Source organism: Hoplias malabaricus, chromosome 1 (assembly GCF_029633855.1).
Source record: "Hoplias malabaricus isolate fHopMal1 chromosome 1, fHopMal1.hap1, whole genome shotgun sequence".
NCBI classification, from domain to species: domain Eukaryota; kingdom Metazoa; phylum Chordata; class Actinopteri; order Characiformes; family Erythrinidae; genus Hoplias; species Hoplias malabaricus.
In genome coordinates, this window is record NC_089800.1 from 73,913,848 (window position 1) to 73,939,409 (window position 25,562).

General features: G+C 38.4%; 1 protein-coding gene across 1 annotated transcript; it reads right to left on the reverse strand.

The window, feature by feature from the left end:
• Positions 1-644: 644 nt before the first annotated feature.
• scfd1 (sec1 family domain containing 1) lies at positions 645-25,562 on the reverse strand. The gene is made up of 25 exons (XM_066673411.1): positions 25,470-25,562; positions 21,175-21,245; positions 20,963-21,051; positions 20,777-20,867; positions 20,550-20,672; positions 19,974-20,061; positions 17,292-17,381; positions 16,739-16,794; positions 16,306-16,391; positions 15,760-15,859; positions 12,669-12,808; positions 12,029-12,119; positions 11,834-11,907; positions 10,705-10,786; positions 10,478-10,574; positions 9,722-9,792; positions 8,546-8,625; positions 8,357-8,419; positions 8,177-8,252; positions 6,924-6,977; positions 3,003-3,055; positions 2,294-2,327; positions 1,564-1,629; positions 1,405-1,473; positions 645-829 (listed from the first exon to the last, which is right to left on the reverse strand). Exons 1-25 carry the CDS (start codon positions 25,498-25,500, stop codon positions 806-808), a joined length of 1,899 nt encoding a protein of 632 aa, XP_066529508.1. The 5' UTR covers positions 25,501-25,562; the 3' UTR covers positions 645-805.

Here is a 25,562-nt window from a genome sequence, read left to right on the forward strand (position 1 = left end):
CCGACTCCTCAGATTTGTTAGTCTGTTAGTTACTAAGATAATAGCATGTGTCTTACGCCAGAAGCCTTCCTGACCTAGTTAATTCTACTAAATAGAAGTTAAAACAGGGGCATTAATTACGTTTGTATTTTTAATCTTTACCATTCTTCTATCAGCTCTATCTTGCTTGCTAAACAATATGTCCAAATGATTGTAGATTAAACTTATAAAATTAAACTGTACATTCTGGAACATCTGCATTTTAAGATCACCGTGCTCAATGCAGAGCATTAGCTAAGGAGTGGAAATGCATTCTCTAGAATGACAGACATCCATCACAGTACCTTTGGAATGAGTTGGTGTGGTTTCGTGATCCCAAAATAATCATTTACTGTCAGTACCTGAACACACTCATTCTAATGGCTGAAGGCTCTCAAATTATTTACAGAAATGTTTTAACATTTAGTCTAAACCCTTGCCAAAAGTGTGGAAACTGTTACTGCAGCAAAGAGGGACTTGTAATTGATACCCTATTTGTACCTTTAAGTGAAGTAGGTGTAAATATTTGCAAATGGGTGGGCATGTGGTGTACTTTACTGAGACGCAGTAGGAACATGGATATTTTGGCAAGAAATACACAGCAAGAACACAGCTGTTTGTGTAAGACTTCAATTTTATTGTTGAGAGTTAGCTATATGATTTAATTAAATAACTGTAAACTGAACATTTTAAAGTACAATGAATTTTAGCAATTCCGTTGTTAGAAGGACAGTGGTGTATAAATGAAGAGGTCTTGATTGCAGATTTGAAAGATGGATAAGTTGGTCTACTTCTGACCCAGTTGGGAGAGCTGTGGAGAAAGGTGAGGTGTAAAAGTCTGTCATTTCACAAATGTCAACTCAATTTTTGGTAAAGAAACTAAAGCACACAGTGTGAATTCTTAAGGAACTGGGTGGTATTTATACCCACACTGCACAGCTTTGCATGAATAAGGAAAATAATAAAGAAGGTAGAGACATGATAGAACTATTTACTCATGCCAAAAATTGGATGGAATTATATTTAGTAGAATTGCAGGTGAGGACAAAAATGGGCAAAACTAGTGGAAAATATTTACCAAAGGACTGACGCGTTATGACTTGATGTCTACTTTGTTAAGACAAAGTGCACTGGGGAAGATTTGTTTCAGAGAGTAAAAAGCATTCCAGTGCACTCAAAGCAGTGTTGCTCCAGTGCTCTCTGTCAGTTACAGTTCATTTTTAATGGGTTTAATCCACGTATGTAAAATATTCTTGTCACTATCAATTCATGTGTGACGCAAACTGTAACACAAGGACCCCTGAACATTTGATGGAAATCAACTTTGTTGTCCAAGGATTGTTCTTTTCACTTGTGAAAATTTGAACATACTGAGTGAGAAAATACCTGTTTCATGAACTGTGGTGCATTGAACAACTCACTACAGCCATACAACACCCTTTTCCCGGGTTTGGCCTGAAATGAATAAATAAATATATAAATCGACATCTGTTATTCATAGCAGCACATTCCTCCAGAGCATCATTCAGCATTGCCACAACATACCTTAGCGTAGTCCACAAGGTTTTGATATTCAATATAATTTCCACCACCAACAACAAATACAATGGCCTATAACAGAGACATCAGATGCAAACAATCAATTATAATGATACACCAAAAATAAAAATATGTAGCCATTTAGTAAAGAACATGTACATAAAATTAGCTTAGAAAATTAGATTGCGAGTTTGTGAGGTGATGCCTAAGGCCTCACATATATGGATATTTTTAAAAACTGAGATTTTCCTCCCTCTGTATAAGAAAATATTCCCGTCTAGATGAATATTAAAATGGTTGCATTATCATGCCAGTCCAGTAGGGGGCTCATAGTAACTCAAAGTGAGACATCAAAACACCACGAAGAACCCTGAGAGAAATAGAGGTTTACTCCCAAATCACTCCGTACTCCTCATATAGTGCACTAAGCAAGTAAAGAAATTACTGAATCTAACTCTTAATAGAGCATTATATATATATATATATATATATATATGTGGGAATCAGACATCTAGTGCTCTCAGCATGTATTCACTGTAGATTTCTGATTTCTTATATAGGGAATAAGGAGCTATCTGAATTGCAGCCAAAAACAGGCATGCAATTTTTGAAAAGCTGTTTTGCCTGTAAACCCAACTCCACTGACAACAGAGTTTTCAACAATCTCCACCTTGGAGAGTTATTCTGGAACATGAACAGTTATAGACAATTTCAAAAAATACATTTTTAAACTCACCTCCTGAAATGGGTTCTTGTTCCTCGGAATCGAGCTGGAAAGTTGAAATTAATTGTGGAATTTATTTATTTATTCTGTGTTCATTCATTCATTCATTGTCTGTAACCGATTATCCAGTTCAGGTTTGCTGTTGTTCTGTGTTTAGTAGATGTTTAAATATATTTGATGTAGATTATTTACATAAAATTGTATAAAAGCTCCGGTTTCCTCCCACAGTCAAGGAAAAAAAACAAAAAACAAAAAAAAAAACACACGTTAGTAGGTGGATTGGCGACTCAAAAGTGTGCGTAGGTGTCAGTGAATGTGTGTGTCTGTGTTGCCCTGTGAAGGATTGGCATCCCCTCCAGGGTGTAGTCCCGCCTTGCGCCCAATGATTCCAGGTAGGCTCTGGACCCACCGCGACTCTGAACTGGATAAGCGGTTACAGATAATGAATGAATGAATTAATTAATGTATTTAGAAAACTAATAAATTTAACAAAATTTATAGAGCTATATTTCGAGGTAGAGAATAACAGTTATGTCTTTCTTAAACACATATTCAACATGAGACAAAGTAGACGTTAAGAAAACAAGAGATCTGCCAGATCTGCAAAGTCGTAAAAAAACAACCATAGTAATTCAATAAAGCTGAATCAGATAAAATACACAGCTATAACATTCACAAATAAACTGGTCCTGAAAAGAATCCCCAAACTATAGGATCATACCTTTCACTGCCTCGAAGCATCTTTGGATCAAAGTACCTGTAGTCATCGGTTTCCTAAAAAAACATTAGGCAAAAATTAGGCAATACACAATACATGGACAAATTAACAGCTATTAAAAATCCCACTCTCATCTGTCTGCTTTAATGCCTTATCAAGATGCTAATACTTCCCAGCAACCATTTGTCCAAGGGTGACGACCCCTCAGACAGCAGAATTCAGCAGAATAAACTCAGACGCTACCGCCCGTTTATTTCCGCAAAATTTGAGAGAACTGTCTCTGGAGATGCCGGCTGATGGCTTTGGTCCTCTTCACTCATCCTCCCTACTGACCGTGGCCAAGCCTGTCTCCTCTCCCACAGGACCTCAGGCAGCTCAGCCTGGCAGGTCTGCCGCTCCCGCACATACTTCACCACAAGAAGAAATACTTTGCCGTCAGCTTGCTGAAAGAGGAGCATCATGGGCTTCTAAAGGCCTAAATGTTCCAGATTTTTGTGCTATCGGTTTACCCCTTTCCTGGGCAATGGCTAATGCTAATCACAGGTCAGGAACACCGCTCTTAAAACTGGGCACCACTGGTTTTGTGGACACTCCAGGCCCATTAAACATGTCTCTTTGAGGACCATCTGAGGAGGGGGCTGAGGCAGAAGGGTCTGGATAGCTCTCTGCCTCTGCTTTTCCCAACAAGAGCTGTATTGTGCAGGGCTCTGTAACTCCAGGAGCTGGGAAAATTATAATATTGTTTTGTCCGATTCAGGCGTATGGTTGGGGAGGATGCCGGGTCCTGGCAGAATCACTTCCAGTCTGTAATGAGATCTGGTAATCTGTCTGCCGGAGCTTTATGAAAGAGTGACTACCAGCAGAGAGTAGCTGATGGTGTTTCAGAAGAAAATAAGTTCTTTGTGTCACAGAGAGAGAGAGCAGGAAGCTAGCAGTTTAGTAGTGTATAAATGACACTTTAAAATCGATAAGACATAAGCATGGTGGTAAAGTTCCAGACTGAAAACATTACAGAGTGAGTGTCCAAGTGTCTAGGGAGTATCATGCTTCTAGAAAGCCTTCTCTAGAAGTCCTATTTAAGAATAGTTCCAGAAGTCTTATTGTTGGAAGAGTGTCAAAGATTTGCCACATCATATCCTCTTTGCACAGTTCCAAAGATCAGCATCAATCATTCCCCCCACATAACCTCGGCAGTTAGAGACATTTTCAAAGGCAGACTTTTCCTTCAAAATGGTCCAACAACAACTTGAAGTGAAGCAGTGTGCAAAATGGGAATTTTGCTACCAACACAAGACTCTTTGGGAAAATGCATGACCAAACTGACTCTATTTAAAAGACTTGTTTATGTTGCATCTGGATTTAAGGAATTGTGGAGTTTAAAGGACAGTTTCTTCCTAGGATATGTCTACCATTGTCCAATACAAGTACAGCATTGTGCAAAAGTAAGAGACGAAAAATCAAGAATTATTGAACAAGTTTATTTTTCATAATTAACCAATCAACCATAACATTCTGCGCTTTTCCGCATCGAAACTACACAACGCTACTGGACTCGGTACAACTCTTTTGCTTTTTCACTGGCCAAATCTCGTACCTGGTCCCTGGAACTGGGTAGGTTTTCAGTCCCAGCTCACTTCAGGTTCCAGCCGTGCCAAATAGGTACTAAATGGTGACGTGTAAATCCTGTAGGACACTGATTGGCCGTAGCCATGTCAATCACCACAAAATGCAGAGCTCATTCAAATACAGCACAAACACTCTGCTTGTAAAATCTCCAAAGTTACAGCAGCTTTCACATTTATTTTAATCGGACTCACAATGGCAGCTCATAACTTTACCTCGAGTAGTTTATATGCTCCTTGAGCCGATTGCTGATGAAAATTTCCAACAAAAGCAGAATGTACAACAAGTAAAACTGATCTGTGAGAACTGGGTCGCGGAGCCGTGTTCAGTCCAAAAAACGAAAATGACACGCGAATACACGATGAGTAAACAGCACCTAACTTTACTGCCGCCGTTGTGGTTTTAAAAGCCAGCAATTCCTGTTGGGGATGGGTTTTTTTTCGATGTCACTGGCTCCATTTTGCGGTGAGCCCTACCATTGGAAAAGCGACAAGCTTTATGTGAGCCGATCCGAGCGGTGTCGAGTCGTGTAGAGCCGGACACATGCAGTGGAAAAGCACCAAATATAATCTCCTCCTTTTTTTTAATATACTCACACTTTGAAGTTCTACAATTACAAACTGTAATCCATCTGTTGCTCTGCATACTTTATATATGCCCCCTTTCATCCTGTTCTGCAATGGTCAGGACCCCCCACATGACGGCCACGGAGCATGTAACAGATCATACTCAGCCCTGCAGTGTTTGATGTGGTGGCTGTGTGTTGGTGTGTGTTGTTCTGGTACAAGTGGATCAGACACAGCAGTGCTGCTGGAGTTTGATAACCCATCAGTGTAACTGCTGGACTAAGAATATTCCACCAACCATAAATATCTAGCCAGCAGTGTCCTGTGGGCAGCGTCCAATGACCACTAATAAAGGACTTGTGGATGTCCAACTCAAAATGTACAGCAACAGGTGAGCTACTGTCTCTACTTTACATCAACAAGGTGGACCCACGAGGTAGGAGTGTCTAACAGAGTGAGCCGTGAGTGAACAGTGCTAAAAAAACTACAGCACCACTGGATTTAGAGTGTCTGATTTACTCATTACAGCACAGCACACATTAATACACCACCACATCAGTGTCACTGCAGCTTTGAGAATGATCCCCTCTGCCACATCATAGCTGCTCTGTGGTGGTCCTGTGGGCGTCCTGACCACCGCAAATGCAGGGTGAAAGAGGACTCACAGTGTATGCCGAGCAACAGATGAACTTCACTTTGTAATTGTAGAAAAACAAAGCCCTCCTGGAGGGTCAATGGAGGGTTGAAACAAAAGAGGTGGTCATAATGTTATGGCTGATCGGAGTATGTCTGAGTAGATGTAAGATAATCCTCATATATGTATGAGGAAATGTAAAAAGAAAATAAATGAAACTATTTCTGTAATGTTCTGTTAAGGTGTGTTTTTCTATTTTTTCCTCCTTTAATACCCTTTTCAAATGAAAAAGAACTATGAAGAGTTGGACTCTGTCTTTAGCGCAGTACTGTGTGTCTGCAAAAGTACTTAACAAAATGACTTCTAAGAGAACAGTTGACAAATTAGTATTACTTTCATTTATTTCTGCTGTGTACTGCAAGCATTTCTAAGTGACTCCTCTACTTACACTGCTATGCTTGGCTATTCTCCCTCAAGTCATGCCTTTGTACCACACAAGGGTTGAGCTAAATAGTCACCCTGATACTACGTCTTGAATATCGCAAGCATTTTAAGGTATCACAGTTCCAATTTGGTCTTGGTGGCCTCAACACTCAGAAGATGCAGAAGGAGCTTTTGAGAATTTTGCACCTTTGCTTTGTTTCAAATGAGCTAATGGAACACTTCCAAATAAGAATCTAGAAATGTAATACTCTGTACCCCTCCCTCCGTACCTCACTTCTTTTCTCCCCTCCATTCCACTGCCTTCTCCATTCTCTGCTTCTCTGCAGGTGTTCTTTGGGTTGAGACAGTGCACATTAACAGCGCGGATCAAATTGCCTGGTCTGGGCCCTTTCTTTGTACTGAAAAGGCCTCTTCGCTGCTCCGTAGAGGGTGAATTCAGTATCCCAAAGCAGTGCGCGCTTTACACGCTAATGCAACTAGGCAGCAGAGTGATACAAAATACCACACAACTACTGCCATGAAATGTCAAAGCTGGTAAAAATCTGTTTTCCAGTGGGAATGCACAACTGTAGCCACAAGGAGGCAGTCTTACTGTTTTAGAATACATTATCATTATCAAATTGGTTGTCTTGCACACTAACGAGAGAAAACACTCACCGGATTTGATTTCATTTCCATCAAGTTGTCCAAGATCCGTGTAACAGGCAAACTCTATGAGAGAATAAAAAGGGATTCCCAATCATTCGATAAATACAAATGTAAAAACTACAAAAATCAATGTGGAAATTTTTAATGAATTCTTGAGACAAATGGGAAAGTGTAAATTTAAAATGCACAACAAAGATCTTTACATATATACTGAACAATCACTGGATTAGGAACACCTATTTTGTATCTACACTCATTGTGCATTTTATCAGCTTCACTGACCATACAGGAGCACTTTGTAGTTGTACAATTACAGACTGTAGTCCTCCTATTTCTCTGCATACTTTCTCATCCCCATAACACTCTGATGCTCAGTGGTCAGGACCAACACAGAGCAGGTATGATTTTGGTGGTGGATCATCCTTAGCACTGCAGTGACACTGTCATTGAGGTGGTGGAGGTGGTGTGTTACCATGTGTTGTGCTGGTACAGGTGGATCAGACACAGCAGGGTTGCTAGAGCTGCTAAAACCAACAATATCCAGCCAACAGCATTGTGTGACCACTGATGAAAGACTAGAGGACAACCAACAAACTCTGTGGCAACAGATGAGGAACTGATTCTGACTTTGGATCTACAAGGCGGTCCAATGAGATACGTGTTTAAGAGTGAACAGTGACTGGACAGTGTTTGAAAACTCAAGCAGTATTGCTGTCTCTGATCCACTCATACCAGTGCAACATACAACAACACGATCACAACTTTAGTATCACTGCAGCGCTGAGAATGACCCACCAGCCAAATCGCACCTGCTCTGTGAGGATCCTGAACACTGAAAAGCAGGGTGAAATGGGAATAGGAAATTGTGCAGAGAAACAGGTGGACTACATTGTAATTGTAGAACTACAAAATGCTTCTGTATGGCCAGTGGAGCTGATAAAATGGACAGTGATGGTAGATAAAATGTAGATGTTCCTAATCCAGTGATCGTTTGGTGTATAAAAGAAAGTGTGTTCTCTGTTAAATTACTCAGTTAAAGCCATTGAGTTAATTAAAAAAATAAAAATCTGAATTAATCCGAACACTACGTGTTTTTGTACATTTTTTTCAAAATTGTACATTTTATTTCATTCGTTCATTTAATTAATCTTGTGATCTCTCACTACTCCGAGCACTAGATGAGAGCTACTTGGACAAGCGCACATTTTTGAGAGCTTGCTCCCTTGACAACCCTTCCGTCGTAAAAATGTGTTTATACTCACATGTTGTTTCAAGACCAGATTCTTCACCCCTTCCATAACAAATTGTGAGCCAGTGTTCATCACCCTGGAGAGAAGGCTGAAAAACAACAACGAGATCATTTTAAATCTCTACGTTTTACAATGTGTTGTTGCAACAAAATGACACATTCTCTGAAAATGAAATTTGGTGCTATTTCATACCCCATTGGTTTCACTCCACTGTTGCCATAATTGGCTGGTGCAGCAGCCATCTTCGTGAAAGCTCTGGAAAATGCATTAGATTAGTTGCAAAGCTTCTGTTCTTATTATTATTCTGTTGAATTTACTGCAGTTACTATGAAATTGTGATGATATGTTATGAAGTGTTTGCTGACACTGGCCAGAACTCACTTCCACTGTTTTATGTAGTTCAAGGGTGAGAGGTCACAGCCAATGTCAATCAAGGCCTTTTTATATTGCTCAAGATCTCCCTGCAAAGAACAGAATATCTGAGATTGAAATTCGGAAAGGCACATTATTTATCTAAGTATGCAATGACGGACCTGAGACAGATCACTAGCTATTAGGGTCCCTTCAGCACCTTTCTATATGAGGGATGAGGATAAACCCTCAGTCCTCTCAAAGAAATCGAAGCCTACGCCACATTAGGGTGGAGACCATTTTGATTTCACCAACGTCATTACTGACTCAGAAAACAAACAACAAAATGGCTGAGCTTGAGCAAAGGTTTAGCCAACAAAAATCTGCCTGGGTCCAGAAGCACACAGATGAAAGGAAGGACACAAGTCGTGAAAAAAAAAAAGATTTCCTGTTCTACTTCAGGCTGTCAGTCCTATAAATACACAATTCTTCTTTGGAGATGACATGCTTCCACAGCCTGCACCGATCAACATGATAGTCAGGAGACAGCAGGGTCCTTTACCCACAGCACTGGTCAGAATGCTTCCTCTGCTGAGTAGGATCTGAACTTCAGGGGTAATCCTTGGTCACTGTTGCAGAGGCAGCAATGCCTGGATGCAGGCCAGTTAGAGGTCATCCACATCCCAGCTTGATCCCTTGGCGCCATCTTCCTACCTCTGGAGAGCAGGGGGAACTCACGCTGCCATACTTGCGGTTGGTTAAGTAACGTCCAACAGGAGAGACCTTGCCATGAGTCAAACAATCCTGCATTATCAGGCTACAGGAGTAATAATGCTTGGCCATGACATCAAAGAGTGTCAGTGTTCCTCAAATCTGCGCCACATGTGTCCCATGGAACAAGAAGGCTTTTGAGGATGCTCTGAAAGTACATTTTAAGAGCGCAGACAAGGTATCGCTGGAGCATTCATGTGGTGTTTGGCTTGGTTCTGTCCTGCACGTTGAAATCCATGCGTCTACCACTAATTAGAATAAACCACTGCATTACCGAAAGTACACAATGGGACAGTGTACCACAAGCCATCCCAGGAAACATTAGGTTGTTATGGGCCGGATGAACTGAGAAAGCAGCTATAGGCTATTTTCCATAGTGAGAGCTATAAGATATAGCAATATAGGGTGGGGGAGAGGTAGACAAATGGGCCTTACCTCAGATGGAGGTTGCTGGGCAGTGATGTAGTAGATCAGGAAGAGTCTCATTTTATCTTCTGTAGACCCAGCTATCAATAAAAATAAAATCTTCCATTAGGACTGCCTCGGTCCAGTACAAATTCACATGGTTTATTTTAAGAGCAGGATGACTCCACTGTGAGAATGAGCACATTTTTTTATGCTTTAAAAACACACAAATCCAAGGTCATTGACTTCACAGAATAATGAAACTCTGTATAGCTTAAATCATGGCAAGTAACTTAATTATTATTGTAGCTAATGTCTTTATATCAGCTTGTGTACTCATCAGAAACCTATGAAGAGCCTGGGGAGATCAAGACATGAAAGCCTTCAGGGGAAAAAAACCTCCACAATTTTGGCGAGAGAGAAAACACATTCTGTCCTTTGCTAGCATCCCAGAGTGTCTTTAAAGTTGACCGCTTCTCTCCAAGGACAAGATGTATTTCAGGAGGCTAATTTTGGGGGGAAAACTGGTTGAAGAAAAGGGTACAACAGATCTCTAGTAAATTACTTAGGTAGAAGTTAAATATTTAGTTTTATTTGATCTTCTATGATTGAATGGGTCTTGGGAGGTACATCATCATGCACAGTAACATTTGTCAATCTATAGAATAGGCAAATATTTTTAATTATAAAGTTCAAAGTTGTATTAAGAAAACAGCAGGGCCAGTGGAGTTAGTCAGAGTCAGCACAAAAGTATGAAAAGCCATAGTGTTTGTAATAAATTCTCACCATTAGCGTCACTGAAAATTTCCAGAAGGGATTTGTCCAAGGAGGACTTGCTCATTAGCTTTTCCTCATACTCAAAGTACACATCCAGCTTGCGATTCTGCAGACAGATAATACAGTTCAGTCAATAGTCAGTGAACAACAGAGAGTGTGCTTTGAGGAAATCATGGTACATGCTGAGACATTGTAATCCAAGAGATAAATAACATTTTTTCTTGTGTAGCCCTCACCTTGATGTGGTCCAAAACCGCCGTGGCCACGTTGGTGTGGAGGTCAATCAGTCTCTTCTTCTCTAGGAGCTCAGGAAGAGAACTGTTTGGAAAGGGTGAAACAATCTGTTATTTGAGATTTTATTTTCAGGATGTTGGGCAGTAGGACTGTTTTTGACATACATATACAACAGATCTCAGCACACAATCAGGCCAGAGTAATCAGAGTAAAGTTACAAATAATACCTGCAAGTGAGAGGACATTAAAACGTGAATGTTTTTAGATGATTATCACCTAATGCAACCGGCTTGTACCCAGTACTTCATTTGTAAATCATGAGGTAAAAGAACACTGAGAGTGGAGCGATTAAGCAAGTGCGCATGGAGTGTAAAGGATCAGGAACACAATGAAGATTTGTGTAAAGTGTTTTAGGGGCGGACCCCGTAAGGTTGGCTGTCGGTGCTCATGCAGGCTGTAAACTAAGGGTGGGAAACTCATTTGTGGTGACAGGCCTCATGATATACCGCCCAATGTCGAGGGGGCCTGGTTGATTTTTATACACCTTCTTCAAGAAGGAGCAATGATTTGCTAGTGGGACAGTGGCTGACAAACAAATGGCAGCTTTCTCTGACTAATAACAGAGCCATTATGACATACAATCAAATGAACACCTGATCATTCAGTTTTCCTTCAGAAATCAAGCTTTATTAAAAAAAATCAAAAGAGATTCTGACAGTTTTTGCCTCTGAATTTGATTGACTGTTGTCCCAACCACAGCCAAAATAGAGATTGTGATTGGTTCCGCTATGGAGATTGACTCTAATTTTGTGTGGTTTAGGGAGAGTGGATTTATTTAAATAAGTGGCTGAACTAAATTAAAAAGTTATCATTAAAGACATGGATAGTAAAGAGTATAACTTTGGTCACTTCCAAATACGTGAGGTGTCGGATCTTGTTCTGTCAGGATCCAGCTCAAATTAAACACTGCTTGTAACTCGCCAACTAACTTATGCACGTATATATTCACTCACATTTAGGAAACGCTCCATACAGGGGGGCTATTCAGCACTTCAAATTAAAGACATCATGTATCCTTGTTCTTGGGATATTTCTTAAGCTTTCTTGGTGCTGTGCCATACAAAATCTTACCTGACTGCTGAGGTAAGTTTAGCAGTGTTATCCGACAACATGCTAATGGCACCCTCATCCTCTCCTTCTAAGCCCTTTGGGGAAAATGAAAATCCAAATATCAGTGGTACTGCTTCCTAAATGTAACAGACCATGTAGAAATGATTCAAATTTAATCTTTGTGTCAGTATAAGAATTAGTGCTTTTTAGACAGACCATGATACTCTTGAGACGCTTGACCTCATCTTCTTGGGTTCTGTACGCATCTAGCTCCTGCTGCACGGATTCTGCGACCTCAGGAAATGGGCTGAAAATTTGACCACAGCAACAACACTCAGCTTTGGCATGTGACACCTATCTAGATTGAAGTGACTTTTAAATAATATTTCACTCTAAAGTGAGGTGGAGAACTGTTAGTATGATCTTAACAATTTCTGTAACAACTACTGGTCAATTCTAATTAATGGCAATAAAAGAAACAGGAAAAAGGAGCACTGGTAGTTTCTACCATTTACTTATTTTGGGTAGAACTTTAAGCTCGCATTCGAAAACAAAACTAAAACACTAAAATAAAATATAGTCTGGGCTCTATTTAGCTATTTATGTCCACTTAAATTTAACTAAAGCAAGAATGTTTTCAGCCAATAATCCAATCTACTTCACAGAGCAATGATACAGGAGAGCGTTTCTCTGGTTATGCATATTATTATTACATTCAGTCTTTTCAGAATGCTCTACTCTGTTCCTACTGATTATGAACATATAGAGCCCTACAACATATCAACCATAGAGAGTTCCAAGGTGCAATAAAACTGCAAAATCACATTTTCTTTTTTCTTTTAAATTGGCTACTCACCTTCCTTTGTGTTTCTGCCAAAACCTGTCAGCAGCAGTGAGATCATAGGTTTTCTTATTTTTCTTTTTGGGTCGAGCCCCTGCTGGATTAGAGTCTGACGCTGGAGTCTCCTCTAAAGTGACCCTGTTCAAATGGAGGTCCTGACACGCACATGGACACGCGCACACAGACAGACACATACACACACACACACACATTTCATAACTAAAAGATAAAAGAAAAGTAAGTCAGGAATCACAATATAACAATGATGGTGATCACAAATTTTTAAATACAAGCTGCTGGTGGGAAGAAAATTGACAACAGCATTTTCGAAGTTGGTTGAAGAGCGTTTTAGAAAACCTCGATTTTTTTAGTGACCTAATGCCGTTTTAGTGTGGACAGAAGGCCAAATAAACGGGTCTGTGTGGACGGGGCCGTATTTGTCATCTAACCATAAACATAAGCACCTGAAGTTTGCTAAACACTGCTGGGTCTTTAACTGGAACCATATTCTATGGTTAGACAAACCAAAAGCTGAGTTTTCTGGCAACAAGCAAAGTGAATTTGGCATGAAATGGATGACTACAATTCCAGTGAAAAGTTTGGACACACCAACTCAGGGAGTTTCCTTTGTTTTGGGCCATTTCCACATATTGTGAATGTACAGTATCAGTCAAAACATTTGGACATCTTTTCATTCAATGGTTTTTCGTTGGATTTTAATATTTTCCATATGGAAGATATTAAAATTACAGGAACACATATGGAATTATGTAATAAACTAAAGTGTTAAACAAACCAGAATCAATTTTATAATTTAGATTCTTCAAAGTAGCCACCTTTTGCTTTGATGAGAGCTTTGCACACTCTCTGTGTTCTCTCAATCAGCTTCATGAGGTTGACACCTGGAATGATTTTCAGTGAACAGCTGTGGCCTCGTCAAGAGTTAATTTGTAGAACTGCTCGCTTCTTAATGTGTTTGAGACCATAACTTGGGTTAAACAGAGGTAGGGGCTGGTACACAGTTCTATACAGTGAATAGCCACCACTAATGACTAATCAGGAAGTGTCTCCTTTTAACTGGTACTCTACATCGAAAAGCCCACTGTTGTATGGTGGCAGGACCGGGCTGTTTTTCCTTCAAGGGCTCTGGGAACCTCATTAGGGTACATGGTATCATGGACCTCAAGAAATACCAGGACATTTTAAATCCTACTAAATCCAAATGTCTACCTTCTCCAAGAAACAAAAAATGGTTTGTGACTAGATCATTGACCTTTCATTAGGACAGTGACTCAAAACCAGATCAACAGAAGAATGGTTTAATGAACACAAAATCAAGATTCTGCCATGGCCTCAGTCCCCTGATCTAAACCCCGTAGAAAATATGTGAGGTATGCAAAAGAGGAGAGTGTACAAAAGGGGACCCAGGACTAGGGGTGGGTGATATAATATTGCTCATGATTTTAATTCAATAAGACGTTTGCCATATCACGATATTGTGACGCAAGTCCGAGCAGAGGGGCAGATACTCCACAGCTCCCAAACAGAGAATGCGCTTCTCATTGGTCATCACTTTTACCTAGCCAATCAACAGCCAGACTTAGCTGTCCATCACTTAGTGCTGCAGCCAATAGAGTCATAGTCCCGCCTACAGGGTTTTATTGATTTTGTGGCAACGCTGAGAGAAACAGGTCAGTGCAGCCAAAAAAAAAAAAACAATTATAATAAATAAATGTCTTATTTTAGTGCCAGGTCTCAAAAAACTACATATATTTTTTCCCCTCAACACATCTGTGATGGCAATAAAACTGACTGACTTTTAGAATTAAAGTATTTCTTTATACATAAGATAATTTCATATAAATTAAAATTAATATTAAATAATTTACATGAACTGTTATTGAAGACACCATTTGTTTACGTTGTTATAAAAATAAATTAAGCAGCAGCTTGAATGTAGGCAGCTTGATTTTTTTAGTGCGAGTTTACTTGAAGTGTGCATTGTGTAACAGTACTATCTATGAAAATCTAAGTATCAGATCGGGACTCAGTGTTTGCAGATACTCAATGTTTAAAGACACTTATCAGGATCAGGGCAATAAAAAACTTTGAAAGGGACATCACTATTTCTTAGACAGTTTAATAATTACAGCTAGCTAATGCAGCTTGTTCTTTTTGGTGTTAAATATAAACTCAAATATTCTGACGTTATATATTACTGTGGTTTTAATAATATCGTATATCATCCTTTTTTTTTTTTAGGCATATCGAGATATGAGTTTTTTTGGTCATATCGCCCAGCTCTATCCAGGACCCTGGATGTTTTGGGATAGATTTGTGCTCTGTATTTTACAACCTTATAAGATATTCCAGAAGGAGAATAAGTGCTGTTTTATTGGGAAAATGAAGGCTGTACAATGCAGGGCTGCCAATAACAGTGGCACATGTTCTGTTAATTATTTCTTGAGGATTTTATTTTCTCAGAATAAATGTACTTAAATTTAAGCATTGATTGATCTCATTTTTTTTCTGTGTCAGATTAAACAATTTCACTAAAATATAAAATTCTTATAACCCTTTTTACTCAGTTAAACAAGGGTGTCAATAAACTATATGTGGAGAGAACTATAAACAAGCTTTTTTTTTTTCTTTTGTTCATGTATTTTTCTTAACTTGGTGGTTTGCAAACCTCACGCTTGCCTCATAATATCTTCCAAATATCCATGACATATTTATTACAATGCCTGACATCATAAAGACGAACGAAGCATTCCAGATTCACAATAATTTTAGCCCCAGGCTTGCTTTATTAGGGCAGAATCATTTTCAGAAGGATTCTGAGAAAATAAAATTATTTATGTTCATTGGCGCACACCAAAAACTTGATGCGTACATTCCACACTTCATGAAACCTCTTTGTCATCCATACAATAACTGCAATAATTTAATCTTTCCATAAGATGCAGCTTGGAAGCAACTGTACTTTCCATCTCTTCATGGAGGAAAAAGTATATTTCTTAACTCTTGGAGAACTCGAGAACTATGTCAGTATAAACAAATGCTATGGGCCTAAATATACTAGGAGGGTCGTTCAGGTCTTCCTTACCAAGACGTCATGAATGAGAGCTTGATAGGTCCACGTGTGATGGAGCGGGGTGGCAAGGTCCAGGTTGCGGTCGGCAAGAACAAAGAGAGGCCTCTGGAAACTATTGGTGGTTGAGATTGAGAGCGAGAGAGAGGCAAACAGAAAGAGAGAGTGAAAATATGAAGAAGAAAAAAAAATCCAAATGATTAATCTCTCCCACATTGGCTCCAGCAATGAAACCAATCTCTCCTTCTAGATCATTCCGTGAGCTTCCTAGGGTTGGGAGCTGGGTACTGAGGGAAGGTGGACTGGAAGGCCAGCAGGGGAAAAGATTTCTTTGTAATTTAAGTTGAAGCTCCAGAGAGCACACAGTGTACGTGGGCAAAAATGAAAAGCTAGCAAAGCTTCCTTAGTTTCTTAGGGGCTTATGTCCTAAATATTAAATTCCTTTACATAAAAGTAATGGAATTAATACTTAGCAAAGATTTATAACTTAAGCTGACATGAATGTTAATCTTGTCAGAGTCTCTGTGCCTCTGTGTGTGTGTGTGTGTGTGTGTGTGTCACCTGAACTGGCCAGCACCCATGGTATCTCCGGTGAAAAGGCTGTTGCGTGCATCTCGCAAATTCTCTCTCAGTTTCTTGTCAAGTTTCTGTTGACATGAAATTAACAAATCATATGAAATGTAATATTTCCATGAGAAAATGTATATTAAAAAAGAAATAATTACATATACGCATTATATATATATATATATATATAGAGAGAGAGAGAGAGAGAGAGAGAGAGAGAGAAAGAGAGAGAGAAAATATAAAGAATATTTTGTCAATATCAACAAAACTATCTTCAAGAAATGGTAGTTAACAACTTATAGCCCAACTTCCCCATACACTGAGAAATACTAGTAGAAAACTAGTCTCAATATATCATCAAGATTAACAAAAGACAAAATTCCACAGAATGGCTTTCACGGCAAAATAAGTGAGACTTCCAGCTTACCACAGCTACCATTTCAGCAGCATTCCCTCTAGAACATCGGATTATTGGGACAGCACCTAGGAAAACAGGAAATATCACTGCTTGCCAAATGTAGGGTACATTATACTTTTTTTTGCATATCATCCTTAAATACACAAAAATGCTTCAAAAACTCAATTGATTTTACATTTCATGTATAATATAGCAGAGGGAAAAAAACATTCAGGACTAAGCACATTAAACTTTTGTGGTGTTAGTTTCAGATGCTGTGTTTGGCCATTTACAAAGAAACAGTAAGAACTCGTATCAAACCTTTTACCAATGGTTACGTCAGATGATAAAAATGATAAGACTTAAATAGAAATGACATTGACGCTTTTTAACTAGTGTTTTAGCCAGCATTAATGCAAGTCATATACGTAGCAGGTATGTATACAAAATTTGTTAAAATAAATGTATAAATGTGTGTTCATGATAAAATGCGTCCATCAATATCAAACCAAATAATAAAGATGAAATGCTGCCATCTAGTGAACATTACTAGTGGCACGAGTCACTGCAACATTCTGCTTACCGAGGGTGACAAAGAAGCAGAAGAGACTGTCCACAATCGTGTCCATTATAGCCTCCATTTCTGTGTCCTTGATATCTGGTTTATTTATAGCTGAAAAACGAGCAGTTGTTATGTCAGTCACAGAACCAACACTCCCACATTTGCTCAATTAAACAAACCTTCAAGCCTTATATACAGTACCAGTCAAAACACCTTCTCATTAGTCATTGGTGGAATAGGGCTATTCACTCTATAGAACTGTGTGCTTAGACTTAAACAATCTTTATACACAAGTGTATTCAGAATGAAGTTTCGTTGCAATAAGGTCACAAATGAAATATACAGCAGCACAGATTTTAAATTATAATTAAATTATATTATAAGTGTATAAGTGATAGCACAGAGCAACAGGAATTACAAAGTAGGGTGCAAGATATATATTTATATAAAATATAAAAATAAAAATAAAATAGCAGCATTGGATAAATATAGATATATGAATATACAGCATCAAAAAAATATTTAAAAGTGCAATACTGAAAGAAAAGTGACCTGTGGGGTTAAAGATTGTTTATAAACATTTGAGTTAAGAATTTTTTTCACAGAGGGCATGGAGTCCAGTATTAAACGTTAAATTATCTAAGTGTTATGAGTTCAGCAGTCTGATAGCATGGGGAAAAATCTGTGAACCCGGTGATCCTGCACAGAATGCTCCGGAACCTTTTTCTAGAGGCCAGCAGGGAAAACAGTCCACAGTGAGGATGTGAGGGGTCACTGATGATGTTATTGGCTCAGGATATGCAGCGCATTGATGCCAGGTCCTGAATGGACCAGTGACACTGTGTTTTCAGACCAGTTGAGGTTATCTTTGATGTGCAGCCCCAGAAATGTAATACTTCTGACCACCTCTGCTGCTGTGTTGTTGATGAGAAGTGGGGACGAGATTGGGCTGGTTCTTCCTGATGTCGATGATGATCTCTTTTGTTTTATCCACGTTCAGGATCAAGTTGTTTGCTCTGCACCAACCCATTAGCAGCTCAATTTCCTCTCTGTAGGCCCAATCGTTGTCATCGTTGAAAAGGGGTACCACTGTCATGTCATCCGCAAAGTTCACAATGTGATTTGTAGCGGCCCTAGGGACACGGTCATGTGTCAAAGTGAACAGCAAAGGGCTCAATACACAGCCTTGAGGGGAGCTTGTGCTGAGGGTGATGACACTGGAGGTGTTCTGTCCAACCCTTACTGACTGTGGTCTTTCAGTGAGGAAGTCTAGCAGTCAGCTGTGAAGAAGCCCAGTGATTCCAATTTATTCGCCAAATGCTGTGGAATTAGGGTGTTAAACGCTAAACTAAAGTCCAGGAACAGCATCCGCACATGAGTGGTCTTTACCTCCAGGTGTGCGAGGCTCAGGTGAAGAGCAGAGGAGATGGCATCCTCAGTGGAGCGGTTTGGCTGGTAGGCAAACTGAAAGGGGTTGATTGTTGAGGGGAGTCCAGAGGTGATGTGCTCCTTAACCAGCCTCTCGAAACACTTCATCATAACTGGAGTGAGTGTGATGGGCCAGTAGTCATTTAGTGATGTGATATGAGTTTTCTTGGCACTGGAATGATGATGGCAGACTTGAAACATGATGGGACTTTGGTTAGATGCAGTGAGGTGTTAAAAATGTCTGTTAGAACCAGCCCCTACAAATTATGGTCTCAAACACATTAAGACGGCGAGCAGTTCTAAAAATTAACCCTTGACGAGGCCACAGCTGTTCACTGAAAACCATTCCAGGTGACGACCTCATGAAGCTGATTGAGAGAATGCAGAGAGTGTACAAAGCTGTCATCAAAGCAAAAGAGGGCTACTTTGAAGAATCTAAGGTATAAAACATATCCTGGTTTGTTTAACACTTTTTTTGTTTACTACATAATTCCATGTGTGTTCCTTCATAGTTTTAATGGCTTCCATATTCATTTACAATGTAGAAAAAAACAAAAAAACAACAACTAAGGAACACCATTGAATAAGATGATGTCAAAACTTTTGACTGATAATATACAATATGTGGAAATCCCCCAAGACCAAGGAAACCCTCCCTGAGTGGGAGTGTGTCCAAACTTTGACTGGTACTGTATCATCAGAAGCTCTGCTGCCAGCCTAAGTCATAAGTGCTGTTGGACTTTAACTTAGTAAAATTTAGGGCATCATATGCCTTCAAAAGTGATCAACAATCCTATATTATTGACTACTCCTAACACTTTGTGATGAAACTGAACTACCATCGATGTTGCAATAGCTACAGGTGCAAGTAAAGGGACATAACGAATCGAAATGATGATAATAGGCTGATTAGCATAGCTTTTAAAAGAGAAAATAGTGACATGTTTGGCTCTGTTTGGTTGCTTGTGTGGCCATCTTGCTGATGATTCACAAAGCGTTCATAGTCCTAAATCTGGTGGTATATAGCCCTACTCTTTGGCCCTACCCGTCTTTCCCAGCAAGAATTGAGACACCCTACCTCTAGGCAAAACTGAGGGGAAGGGCTAAGTGGTAGAGCTAAGGGGTGAAATGGGATTCATCCTAAATCCTTTATGACCTTTTAAGGCTGACCATCATCTTAAGTATGTGCAATTTGTGCTCTATAACTGTCTTCCTGTTCTATAATGATGTTTTGAAATATGTTTTCAAAAGAAAAAAATAGTCTGTAGCTCTTACCGTGGTAAGATATCTGTTCTTGGTTCTGATTGCCGAGGACAAACATGTCATCTTCTAGCGTGATAAAGTTCAAATACTGATCAAACACCTATAGAAAGCAAAGGAATTTACATTTACATATACTGTCTATTATTTTGCTTTATAAAAATCAAAACTAATTTTAGTCATATACATTTTACGCTGTGGTCACAATGTCCTTTGTTTTACAGTGTGACCAGCAGCTTCTTGGAACTGTTTGATTCAGCAGGCACCTGATAATATACTAACAGCCCTAGAAGCAAAACCACAAGCAAAAAGTCAATTGAATGTTTCATTTTTTACATTTATGTATGTATGGCAGGAGCAACTTGCTGAGTGATGTGTTTGCAAATAAGGTGCAAAATGAAGGTGTAGCCATTATGTGAAGGCAGTTATACTACTGTATGTCTTGAATGGATATGCATCACTCTTGTGTACATCTTATAATTTATGACACTAAAATGGGCTTTGACTAAATAAAACTTGCAATAGAAAAGAAATGTACAACCAGAGGAAGTTTAAATTAAAAAAGAGACTATTTTTTTGGGTATGACTTACTTTGGTCACCTGGGTCACTGCATTTGCTGCAAGAGCTGCACTTGCTATATCCTCCAGTTTGCTTCTGGAGATGGCAGAGATAAAATTCAGGTAGTAGGACTCATAGAGTTGCTTCCGCAGGTCCTAAAAACATTGAAAGTATGTGAGGCAAAATATAAATGTAAAGTATAATTATGGGCTCAGAAAATCCATTGAATTTTTTTTCTGGTTATAGCTTTATCACAGACCTGACATATTCTGTCTATATTCTCGTCTGTGGGCATTACAAAGTAAATGGCAGGGACATCTGGAATGTGATCTCTCTCTGAATGCAATAATCTGGGAACAAAAAAGAAGGATGTTAAGGACAACACAACAAATAAAACTGTAAACTGCAAAACATCAGTAAAATTTCAGGTAATTTAACTCCTTACAAATGAAGGGTGATTCCCATGTCCCTTAGCTCTTTCACAGATAGAAGGGGAGAGATAATATCTTGGCCAACCCGATCATAAATAAGGACCTAATAAGACAAGAAGCAAAATCAGTAAGGAAATATATACATATGGATTGAAACTCTTTAACTATCACTGCTTTATAGAATAATCATCTGCTCCTAATATTGTGGACAAAGAAGAACCAATACCTTCCATAATGGTTCAGCTGCTGTGTTTTTCAGGGGTGGGGCATTGAAGTTCAGCATTCGCTTTAATGCAGCTAAGAAAAAAAAATCATATTAATCATTATTCATTAACGGTACATCCATAAAGACACATAAAAAATTCTTAGGCACTTAGCTTTTCTATTATTATTTAAAATGATGTATCTTCTCAAAGCATGGTACTTGTATAAAATTATAATACAACTCCAGCTGTGTAAAATGTAAATAAATACAGAATGGAGTTATTTGCAAATCTCATAGGCTCATTTTATTAACAACACATTTCAGGTGTTGAAAGTCACAGATTTTACCATTACATGAGAGATATTAACACATTTGTAAACTTGATGGCAGCAACACATCTCCAAAAAGTATGGACAAGACAAAAAAACGTCTGGAAAATAAGTGATACTAATTTAAATAATACATTAAAATCTCAGTCAACCTTTGGGCCCTCAGGTGGCACTGAATTAAGAACAGGCTTGATTGTGCACTGGAAATCACTGCAGGGGCTCAGGAACACCGTCCAGAAATGTCACTGTCTTCTCTGGGCTAAATCTCATTTAAATTTTTCATTAAATGGTAAAGTGTCTCACTTTCAACATCTGATATGTGCTCTATTTTCTATTGTGAATATAATATGGGTCTAGGAGATTTGCAATTAACTGCATTCTGTTCTTATTTTAATTTTACACAGGGTCCCAACATTTTTGGAATTGGGGTTGTATATTTAAAATAAATATAAACTAAAGTGTAAAAGGATTTTTTCCCCCTAAAAAGTACTAGATGTGTCGTGAGCTAGTGTAAAGAAGAAAGCTTGTTTCCAGATATTCTCCTTGATCTTATGAATTTGTTTAATAAACAGCACACTTGATTTAACATAATGAAAAATGTGTTAACCCTGGTAACTTCAAATAACACTGGACTGCCACAAGGAGAAATATGGGAATGTTTAAACCAGTTATCACACTTTGAATATCACTACTAGTTTATGTTGTTGTGGGTTTGTGCAAATAACCACAAATCTTTTTTTTCATGTGCCTTCAATTTTAGAACTGTAATGTAGTAGTATTTTATGATTTATCTGGTTAGCCTGTGTGTATTAAATAGGAGGGAAATGCTGAGCATATGGTTCAATATCAATATCTTTCAAGTAATAATCTTTCAAGATATTGGCCAGTGTCAAACCTAGTGATCTAAGTAACAATTTGTCTAAAGGAAGATATGAATACTTTTTTAAAAAACATTTTGGGGATGTTCCCTCGAGATTGGCAGTTTGCCTAACACTATTAGGCTGTTAAACAGTAGTTTTTTTTTTAAGTTTAAGAAATGGTATTTATCCTTTGTATAGTGAAGATGTAGAATTTAAGTTACTTTACTGTACAAATCTCATTTTCAGAAAAGCTGGCACGCTATGTAAAATTTAAATGAGAAAAGAATGCAATGATTTGCAAAACAATTAAACCCTATCTTTAATTTAAAACATTACAAAGACAACACTTCAAATGTTGAAACATTTTTTGATTTTTGAAAAACAGCTATATGTACTTTTGGAACTTGATGCTAAAAATACCAATAATAAAATGGTATAGGGCCAGAGTTGCATCACTTTTTCTTTTAAAAACTCTATAAACATTGGGAACTTCAGAGACCTGTTGCTGCCGAACTGAAAGTTAAAGTTTATCCTATTTGTATTGATATAGAATTTCAGCTGCTAATCATTTTGGGTCTCTTTAATAGTAGTTTTCATTTCATAATGTGCCAAATGTTTTCAGCGAGTCTGAACTAGTTTAGCATCTGCCATTTACTATGGGATAACTCTGTTGTAATGCATGCATAATGTGGATAGGCACTGTCTTGCTAAAATAAGCAAATACTTCCCTGAAAAAGATGTCTAGATGGCAGCATGTTGTTCCAAATTTCTGTATATATCATTCAGCATTAACAGTGTCTTCACACATGTGCAAATATTCCATGGCATGTTCACTTATGCACCCCAGATCATCACAAATGCTGGCTTTTGAACTGTGCATTTATAAAATATAGACTGGTCCCTTTCCTCATTAGCCCCCAAAATGTGGCATCCAATATTGCCAAAAACAATGTGAAGTTTTAATTTGTCAGACAACAGGACACATTACCACTTTGCCTCAGTCCATCTTAAATGAATTTGGGTCCGTAGAAGGTGGTTGTGTTTCTGGATTCTGTTTATATATTGTTTTATATTTTTAACTTGCATCTGATAATGCAGAAATGAGCTGTATTCACAGATAGTGGTTTTCCATATTGGCCATTTATCCAAATTTATTTTTTGCAGCATTACACATCTTTAGCAGTCTTTTTGCTGCCCTGTCCCAATATTTTTGTAATGTGTTACTGGTATCAAATTCCAAATGCACATATAATAAAAATAATAATTTTCAAATTTGACATGCTGTCTTTGCACTGTTTTCAATTAAATATATGCTTTAAATGAGTTGCACATCATTGCATTCTGATATATTTAAATTTTGCACAATTTCCCAACTGTTATGGAAATGGGGTTCATATATTTGGTCAATTGTTCTAGAATAAAAATCCATTATAGCTAAGAGTCTGATTCCAAGTGATGCCTCAGCCATCCGAGGCTGGAAGTCTGAGAGAGAATGTATGGCCTCACCACTGACCATCACTCTTGATTGTATGAAGATTGTAGAGAATGTATTTTTATATAACAGGCCTTAAAAGAAATGTTCTCCTCAGAGTGTGCTGAGGTGAAGAAGCATGTACTAGCCTTCACCATCTCAGGTTGATTGCATACTGTGACTGGAGGAGACCTAGTGAGTGTGTTTTATACAATGCCTGAGCAAAAAATATTCTAATAGTGAACTCTCATGGTGCTTTTGCATTGCATAATATGTACACGAATGTTTGGACCTCTTCAAAATACCACTGCATCATTTTATGAGCTACCGCTCTGAGGTGGATAAAAACAAATGTGATCTTCCTGTAACTTCGATATGTAACTAATGGCTAGTTTGTACTGGATATCTGCATTTTGTTGTGATTGATAAGTCTCCCTGGCCAGGGAGTCAAGTAGAGTATTTTAGGTACCATGCAGTGGAAAATATTGTCTATTTTATCAGCTCCATTTACTATACAGGGGGGACTATGTAGGTCTACAATTACAGACTGCAATCCATCTAGTGTTCTACATATTGTGTTAGTCCCTTTCAACCTCTTCTTTAAATGGTCAAGACCTCCATAGGACCACCAAAGGCAAGTATGATTTGGGTGGTGGATAATTTTCAGGACTGCAGTGATTCGGTTGTTGTGCTGCTACAAGTGGATCAGACACAGCAATGCTGCTGGAGTTTTAAAACACAGTGTCCACTTATTATCCACTTTATTAAACACACCTACTTTCTTGGTTGAACCTTATAGATGTAAAGCCTGAGATAGAGCAACTGGTAGATTAGCCTGTAATTGCAGAACTATGAAGGGTATGTGATATTATGTGATATTATGTATTTGATAAAATGGACAAGGAGTTTAGAATGTTAGTGTGTGGGGTATTTGTTTTCGGCCATTCTGCTTATTTTCATTCTATTTATTTGTTCCTCATTTTTAAATTGTATTGTATTTAGGTAATAACTCATTTTAGTCCGTGTACATTTCTGGTTTATTTAGTATGTTACATGTGTGCAGGTGTATTCCTTGTATTGGTAAAATACAAAAAAGAAAAATACAAATTTGATTCTGAATTTTAGGCAAAGATTCCTAGACACCATGATGTGCAAACTTTACAATCTGTTAATTAAGTCTTCCTCGTTATAAGTAAAGAGCTGGACTCCTCCCTACATTAAACTAACATTATATGTCTGAGTGTGATGGAATTAACAAATGGTACATATTTAGGTAATGTGTACCGTTAAAACAGCTAGCTAACTTAGATAGCTGAGTAACGTTATCCCATAAATCTAAAGGAATTCAGCTGTGTAGTTTAATTTACTCTAGTACCACAGTCCGCAAAATGCTCTTTAATTAATCCATAATGTGAAAACATGTTCAGTGTATGTGTAGGCTATATTCCCTGAATGTTCTGATGATACGAAATCTGACAGACTCCCACTGAAACTCGGCCGTAGAAACTGAATAATGGCAGCGACAAGCGACAAGTGAGACTTGTTACATTTATTTTCCGCGGCTAATACACGGACCACGGTTAAAACCCTACATATTAAAACACGGCAGAATAAATCACACCGCTGTTTAATTAAAAAAATTATGCGTTAACAGACCTGTCTGTTTTTCCCGGATGGACGCCGCCATCTTGACTGTTTATGCAGTGATGAGTCGGCGGGTGACGTGGCAGCGAACATACGAGATAGAGC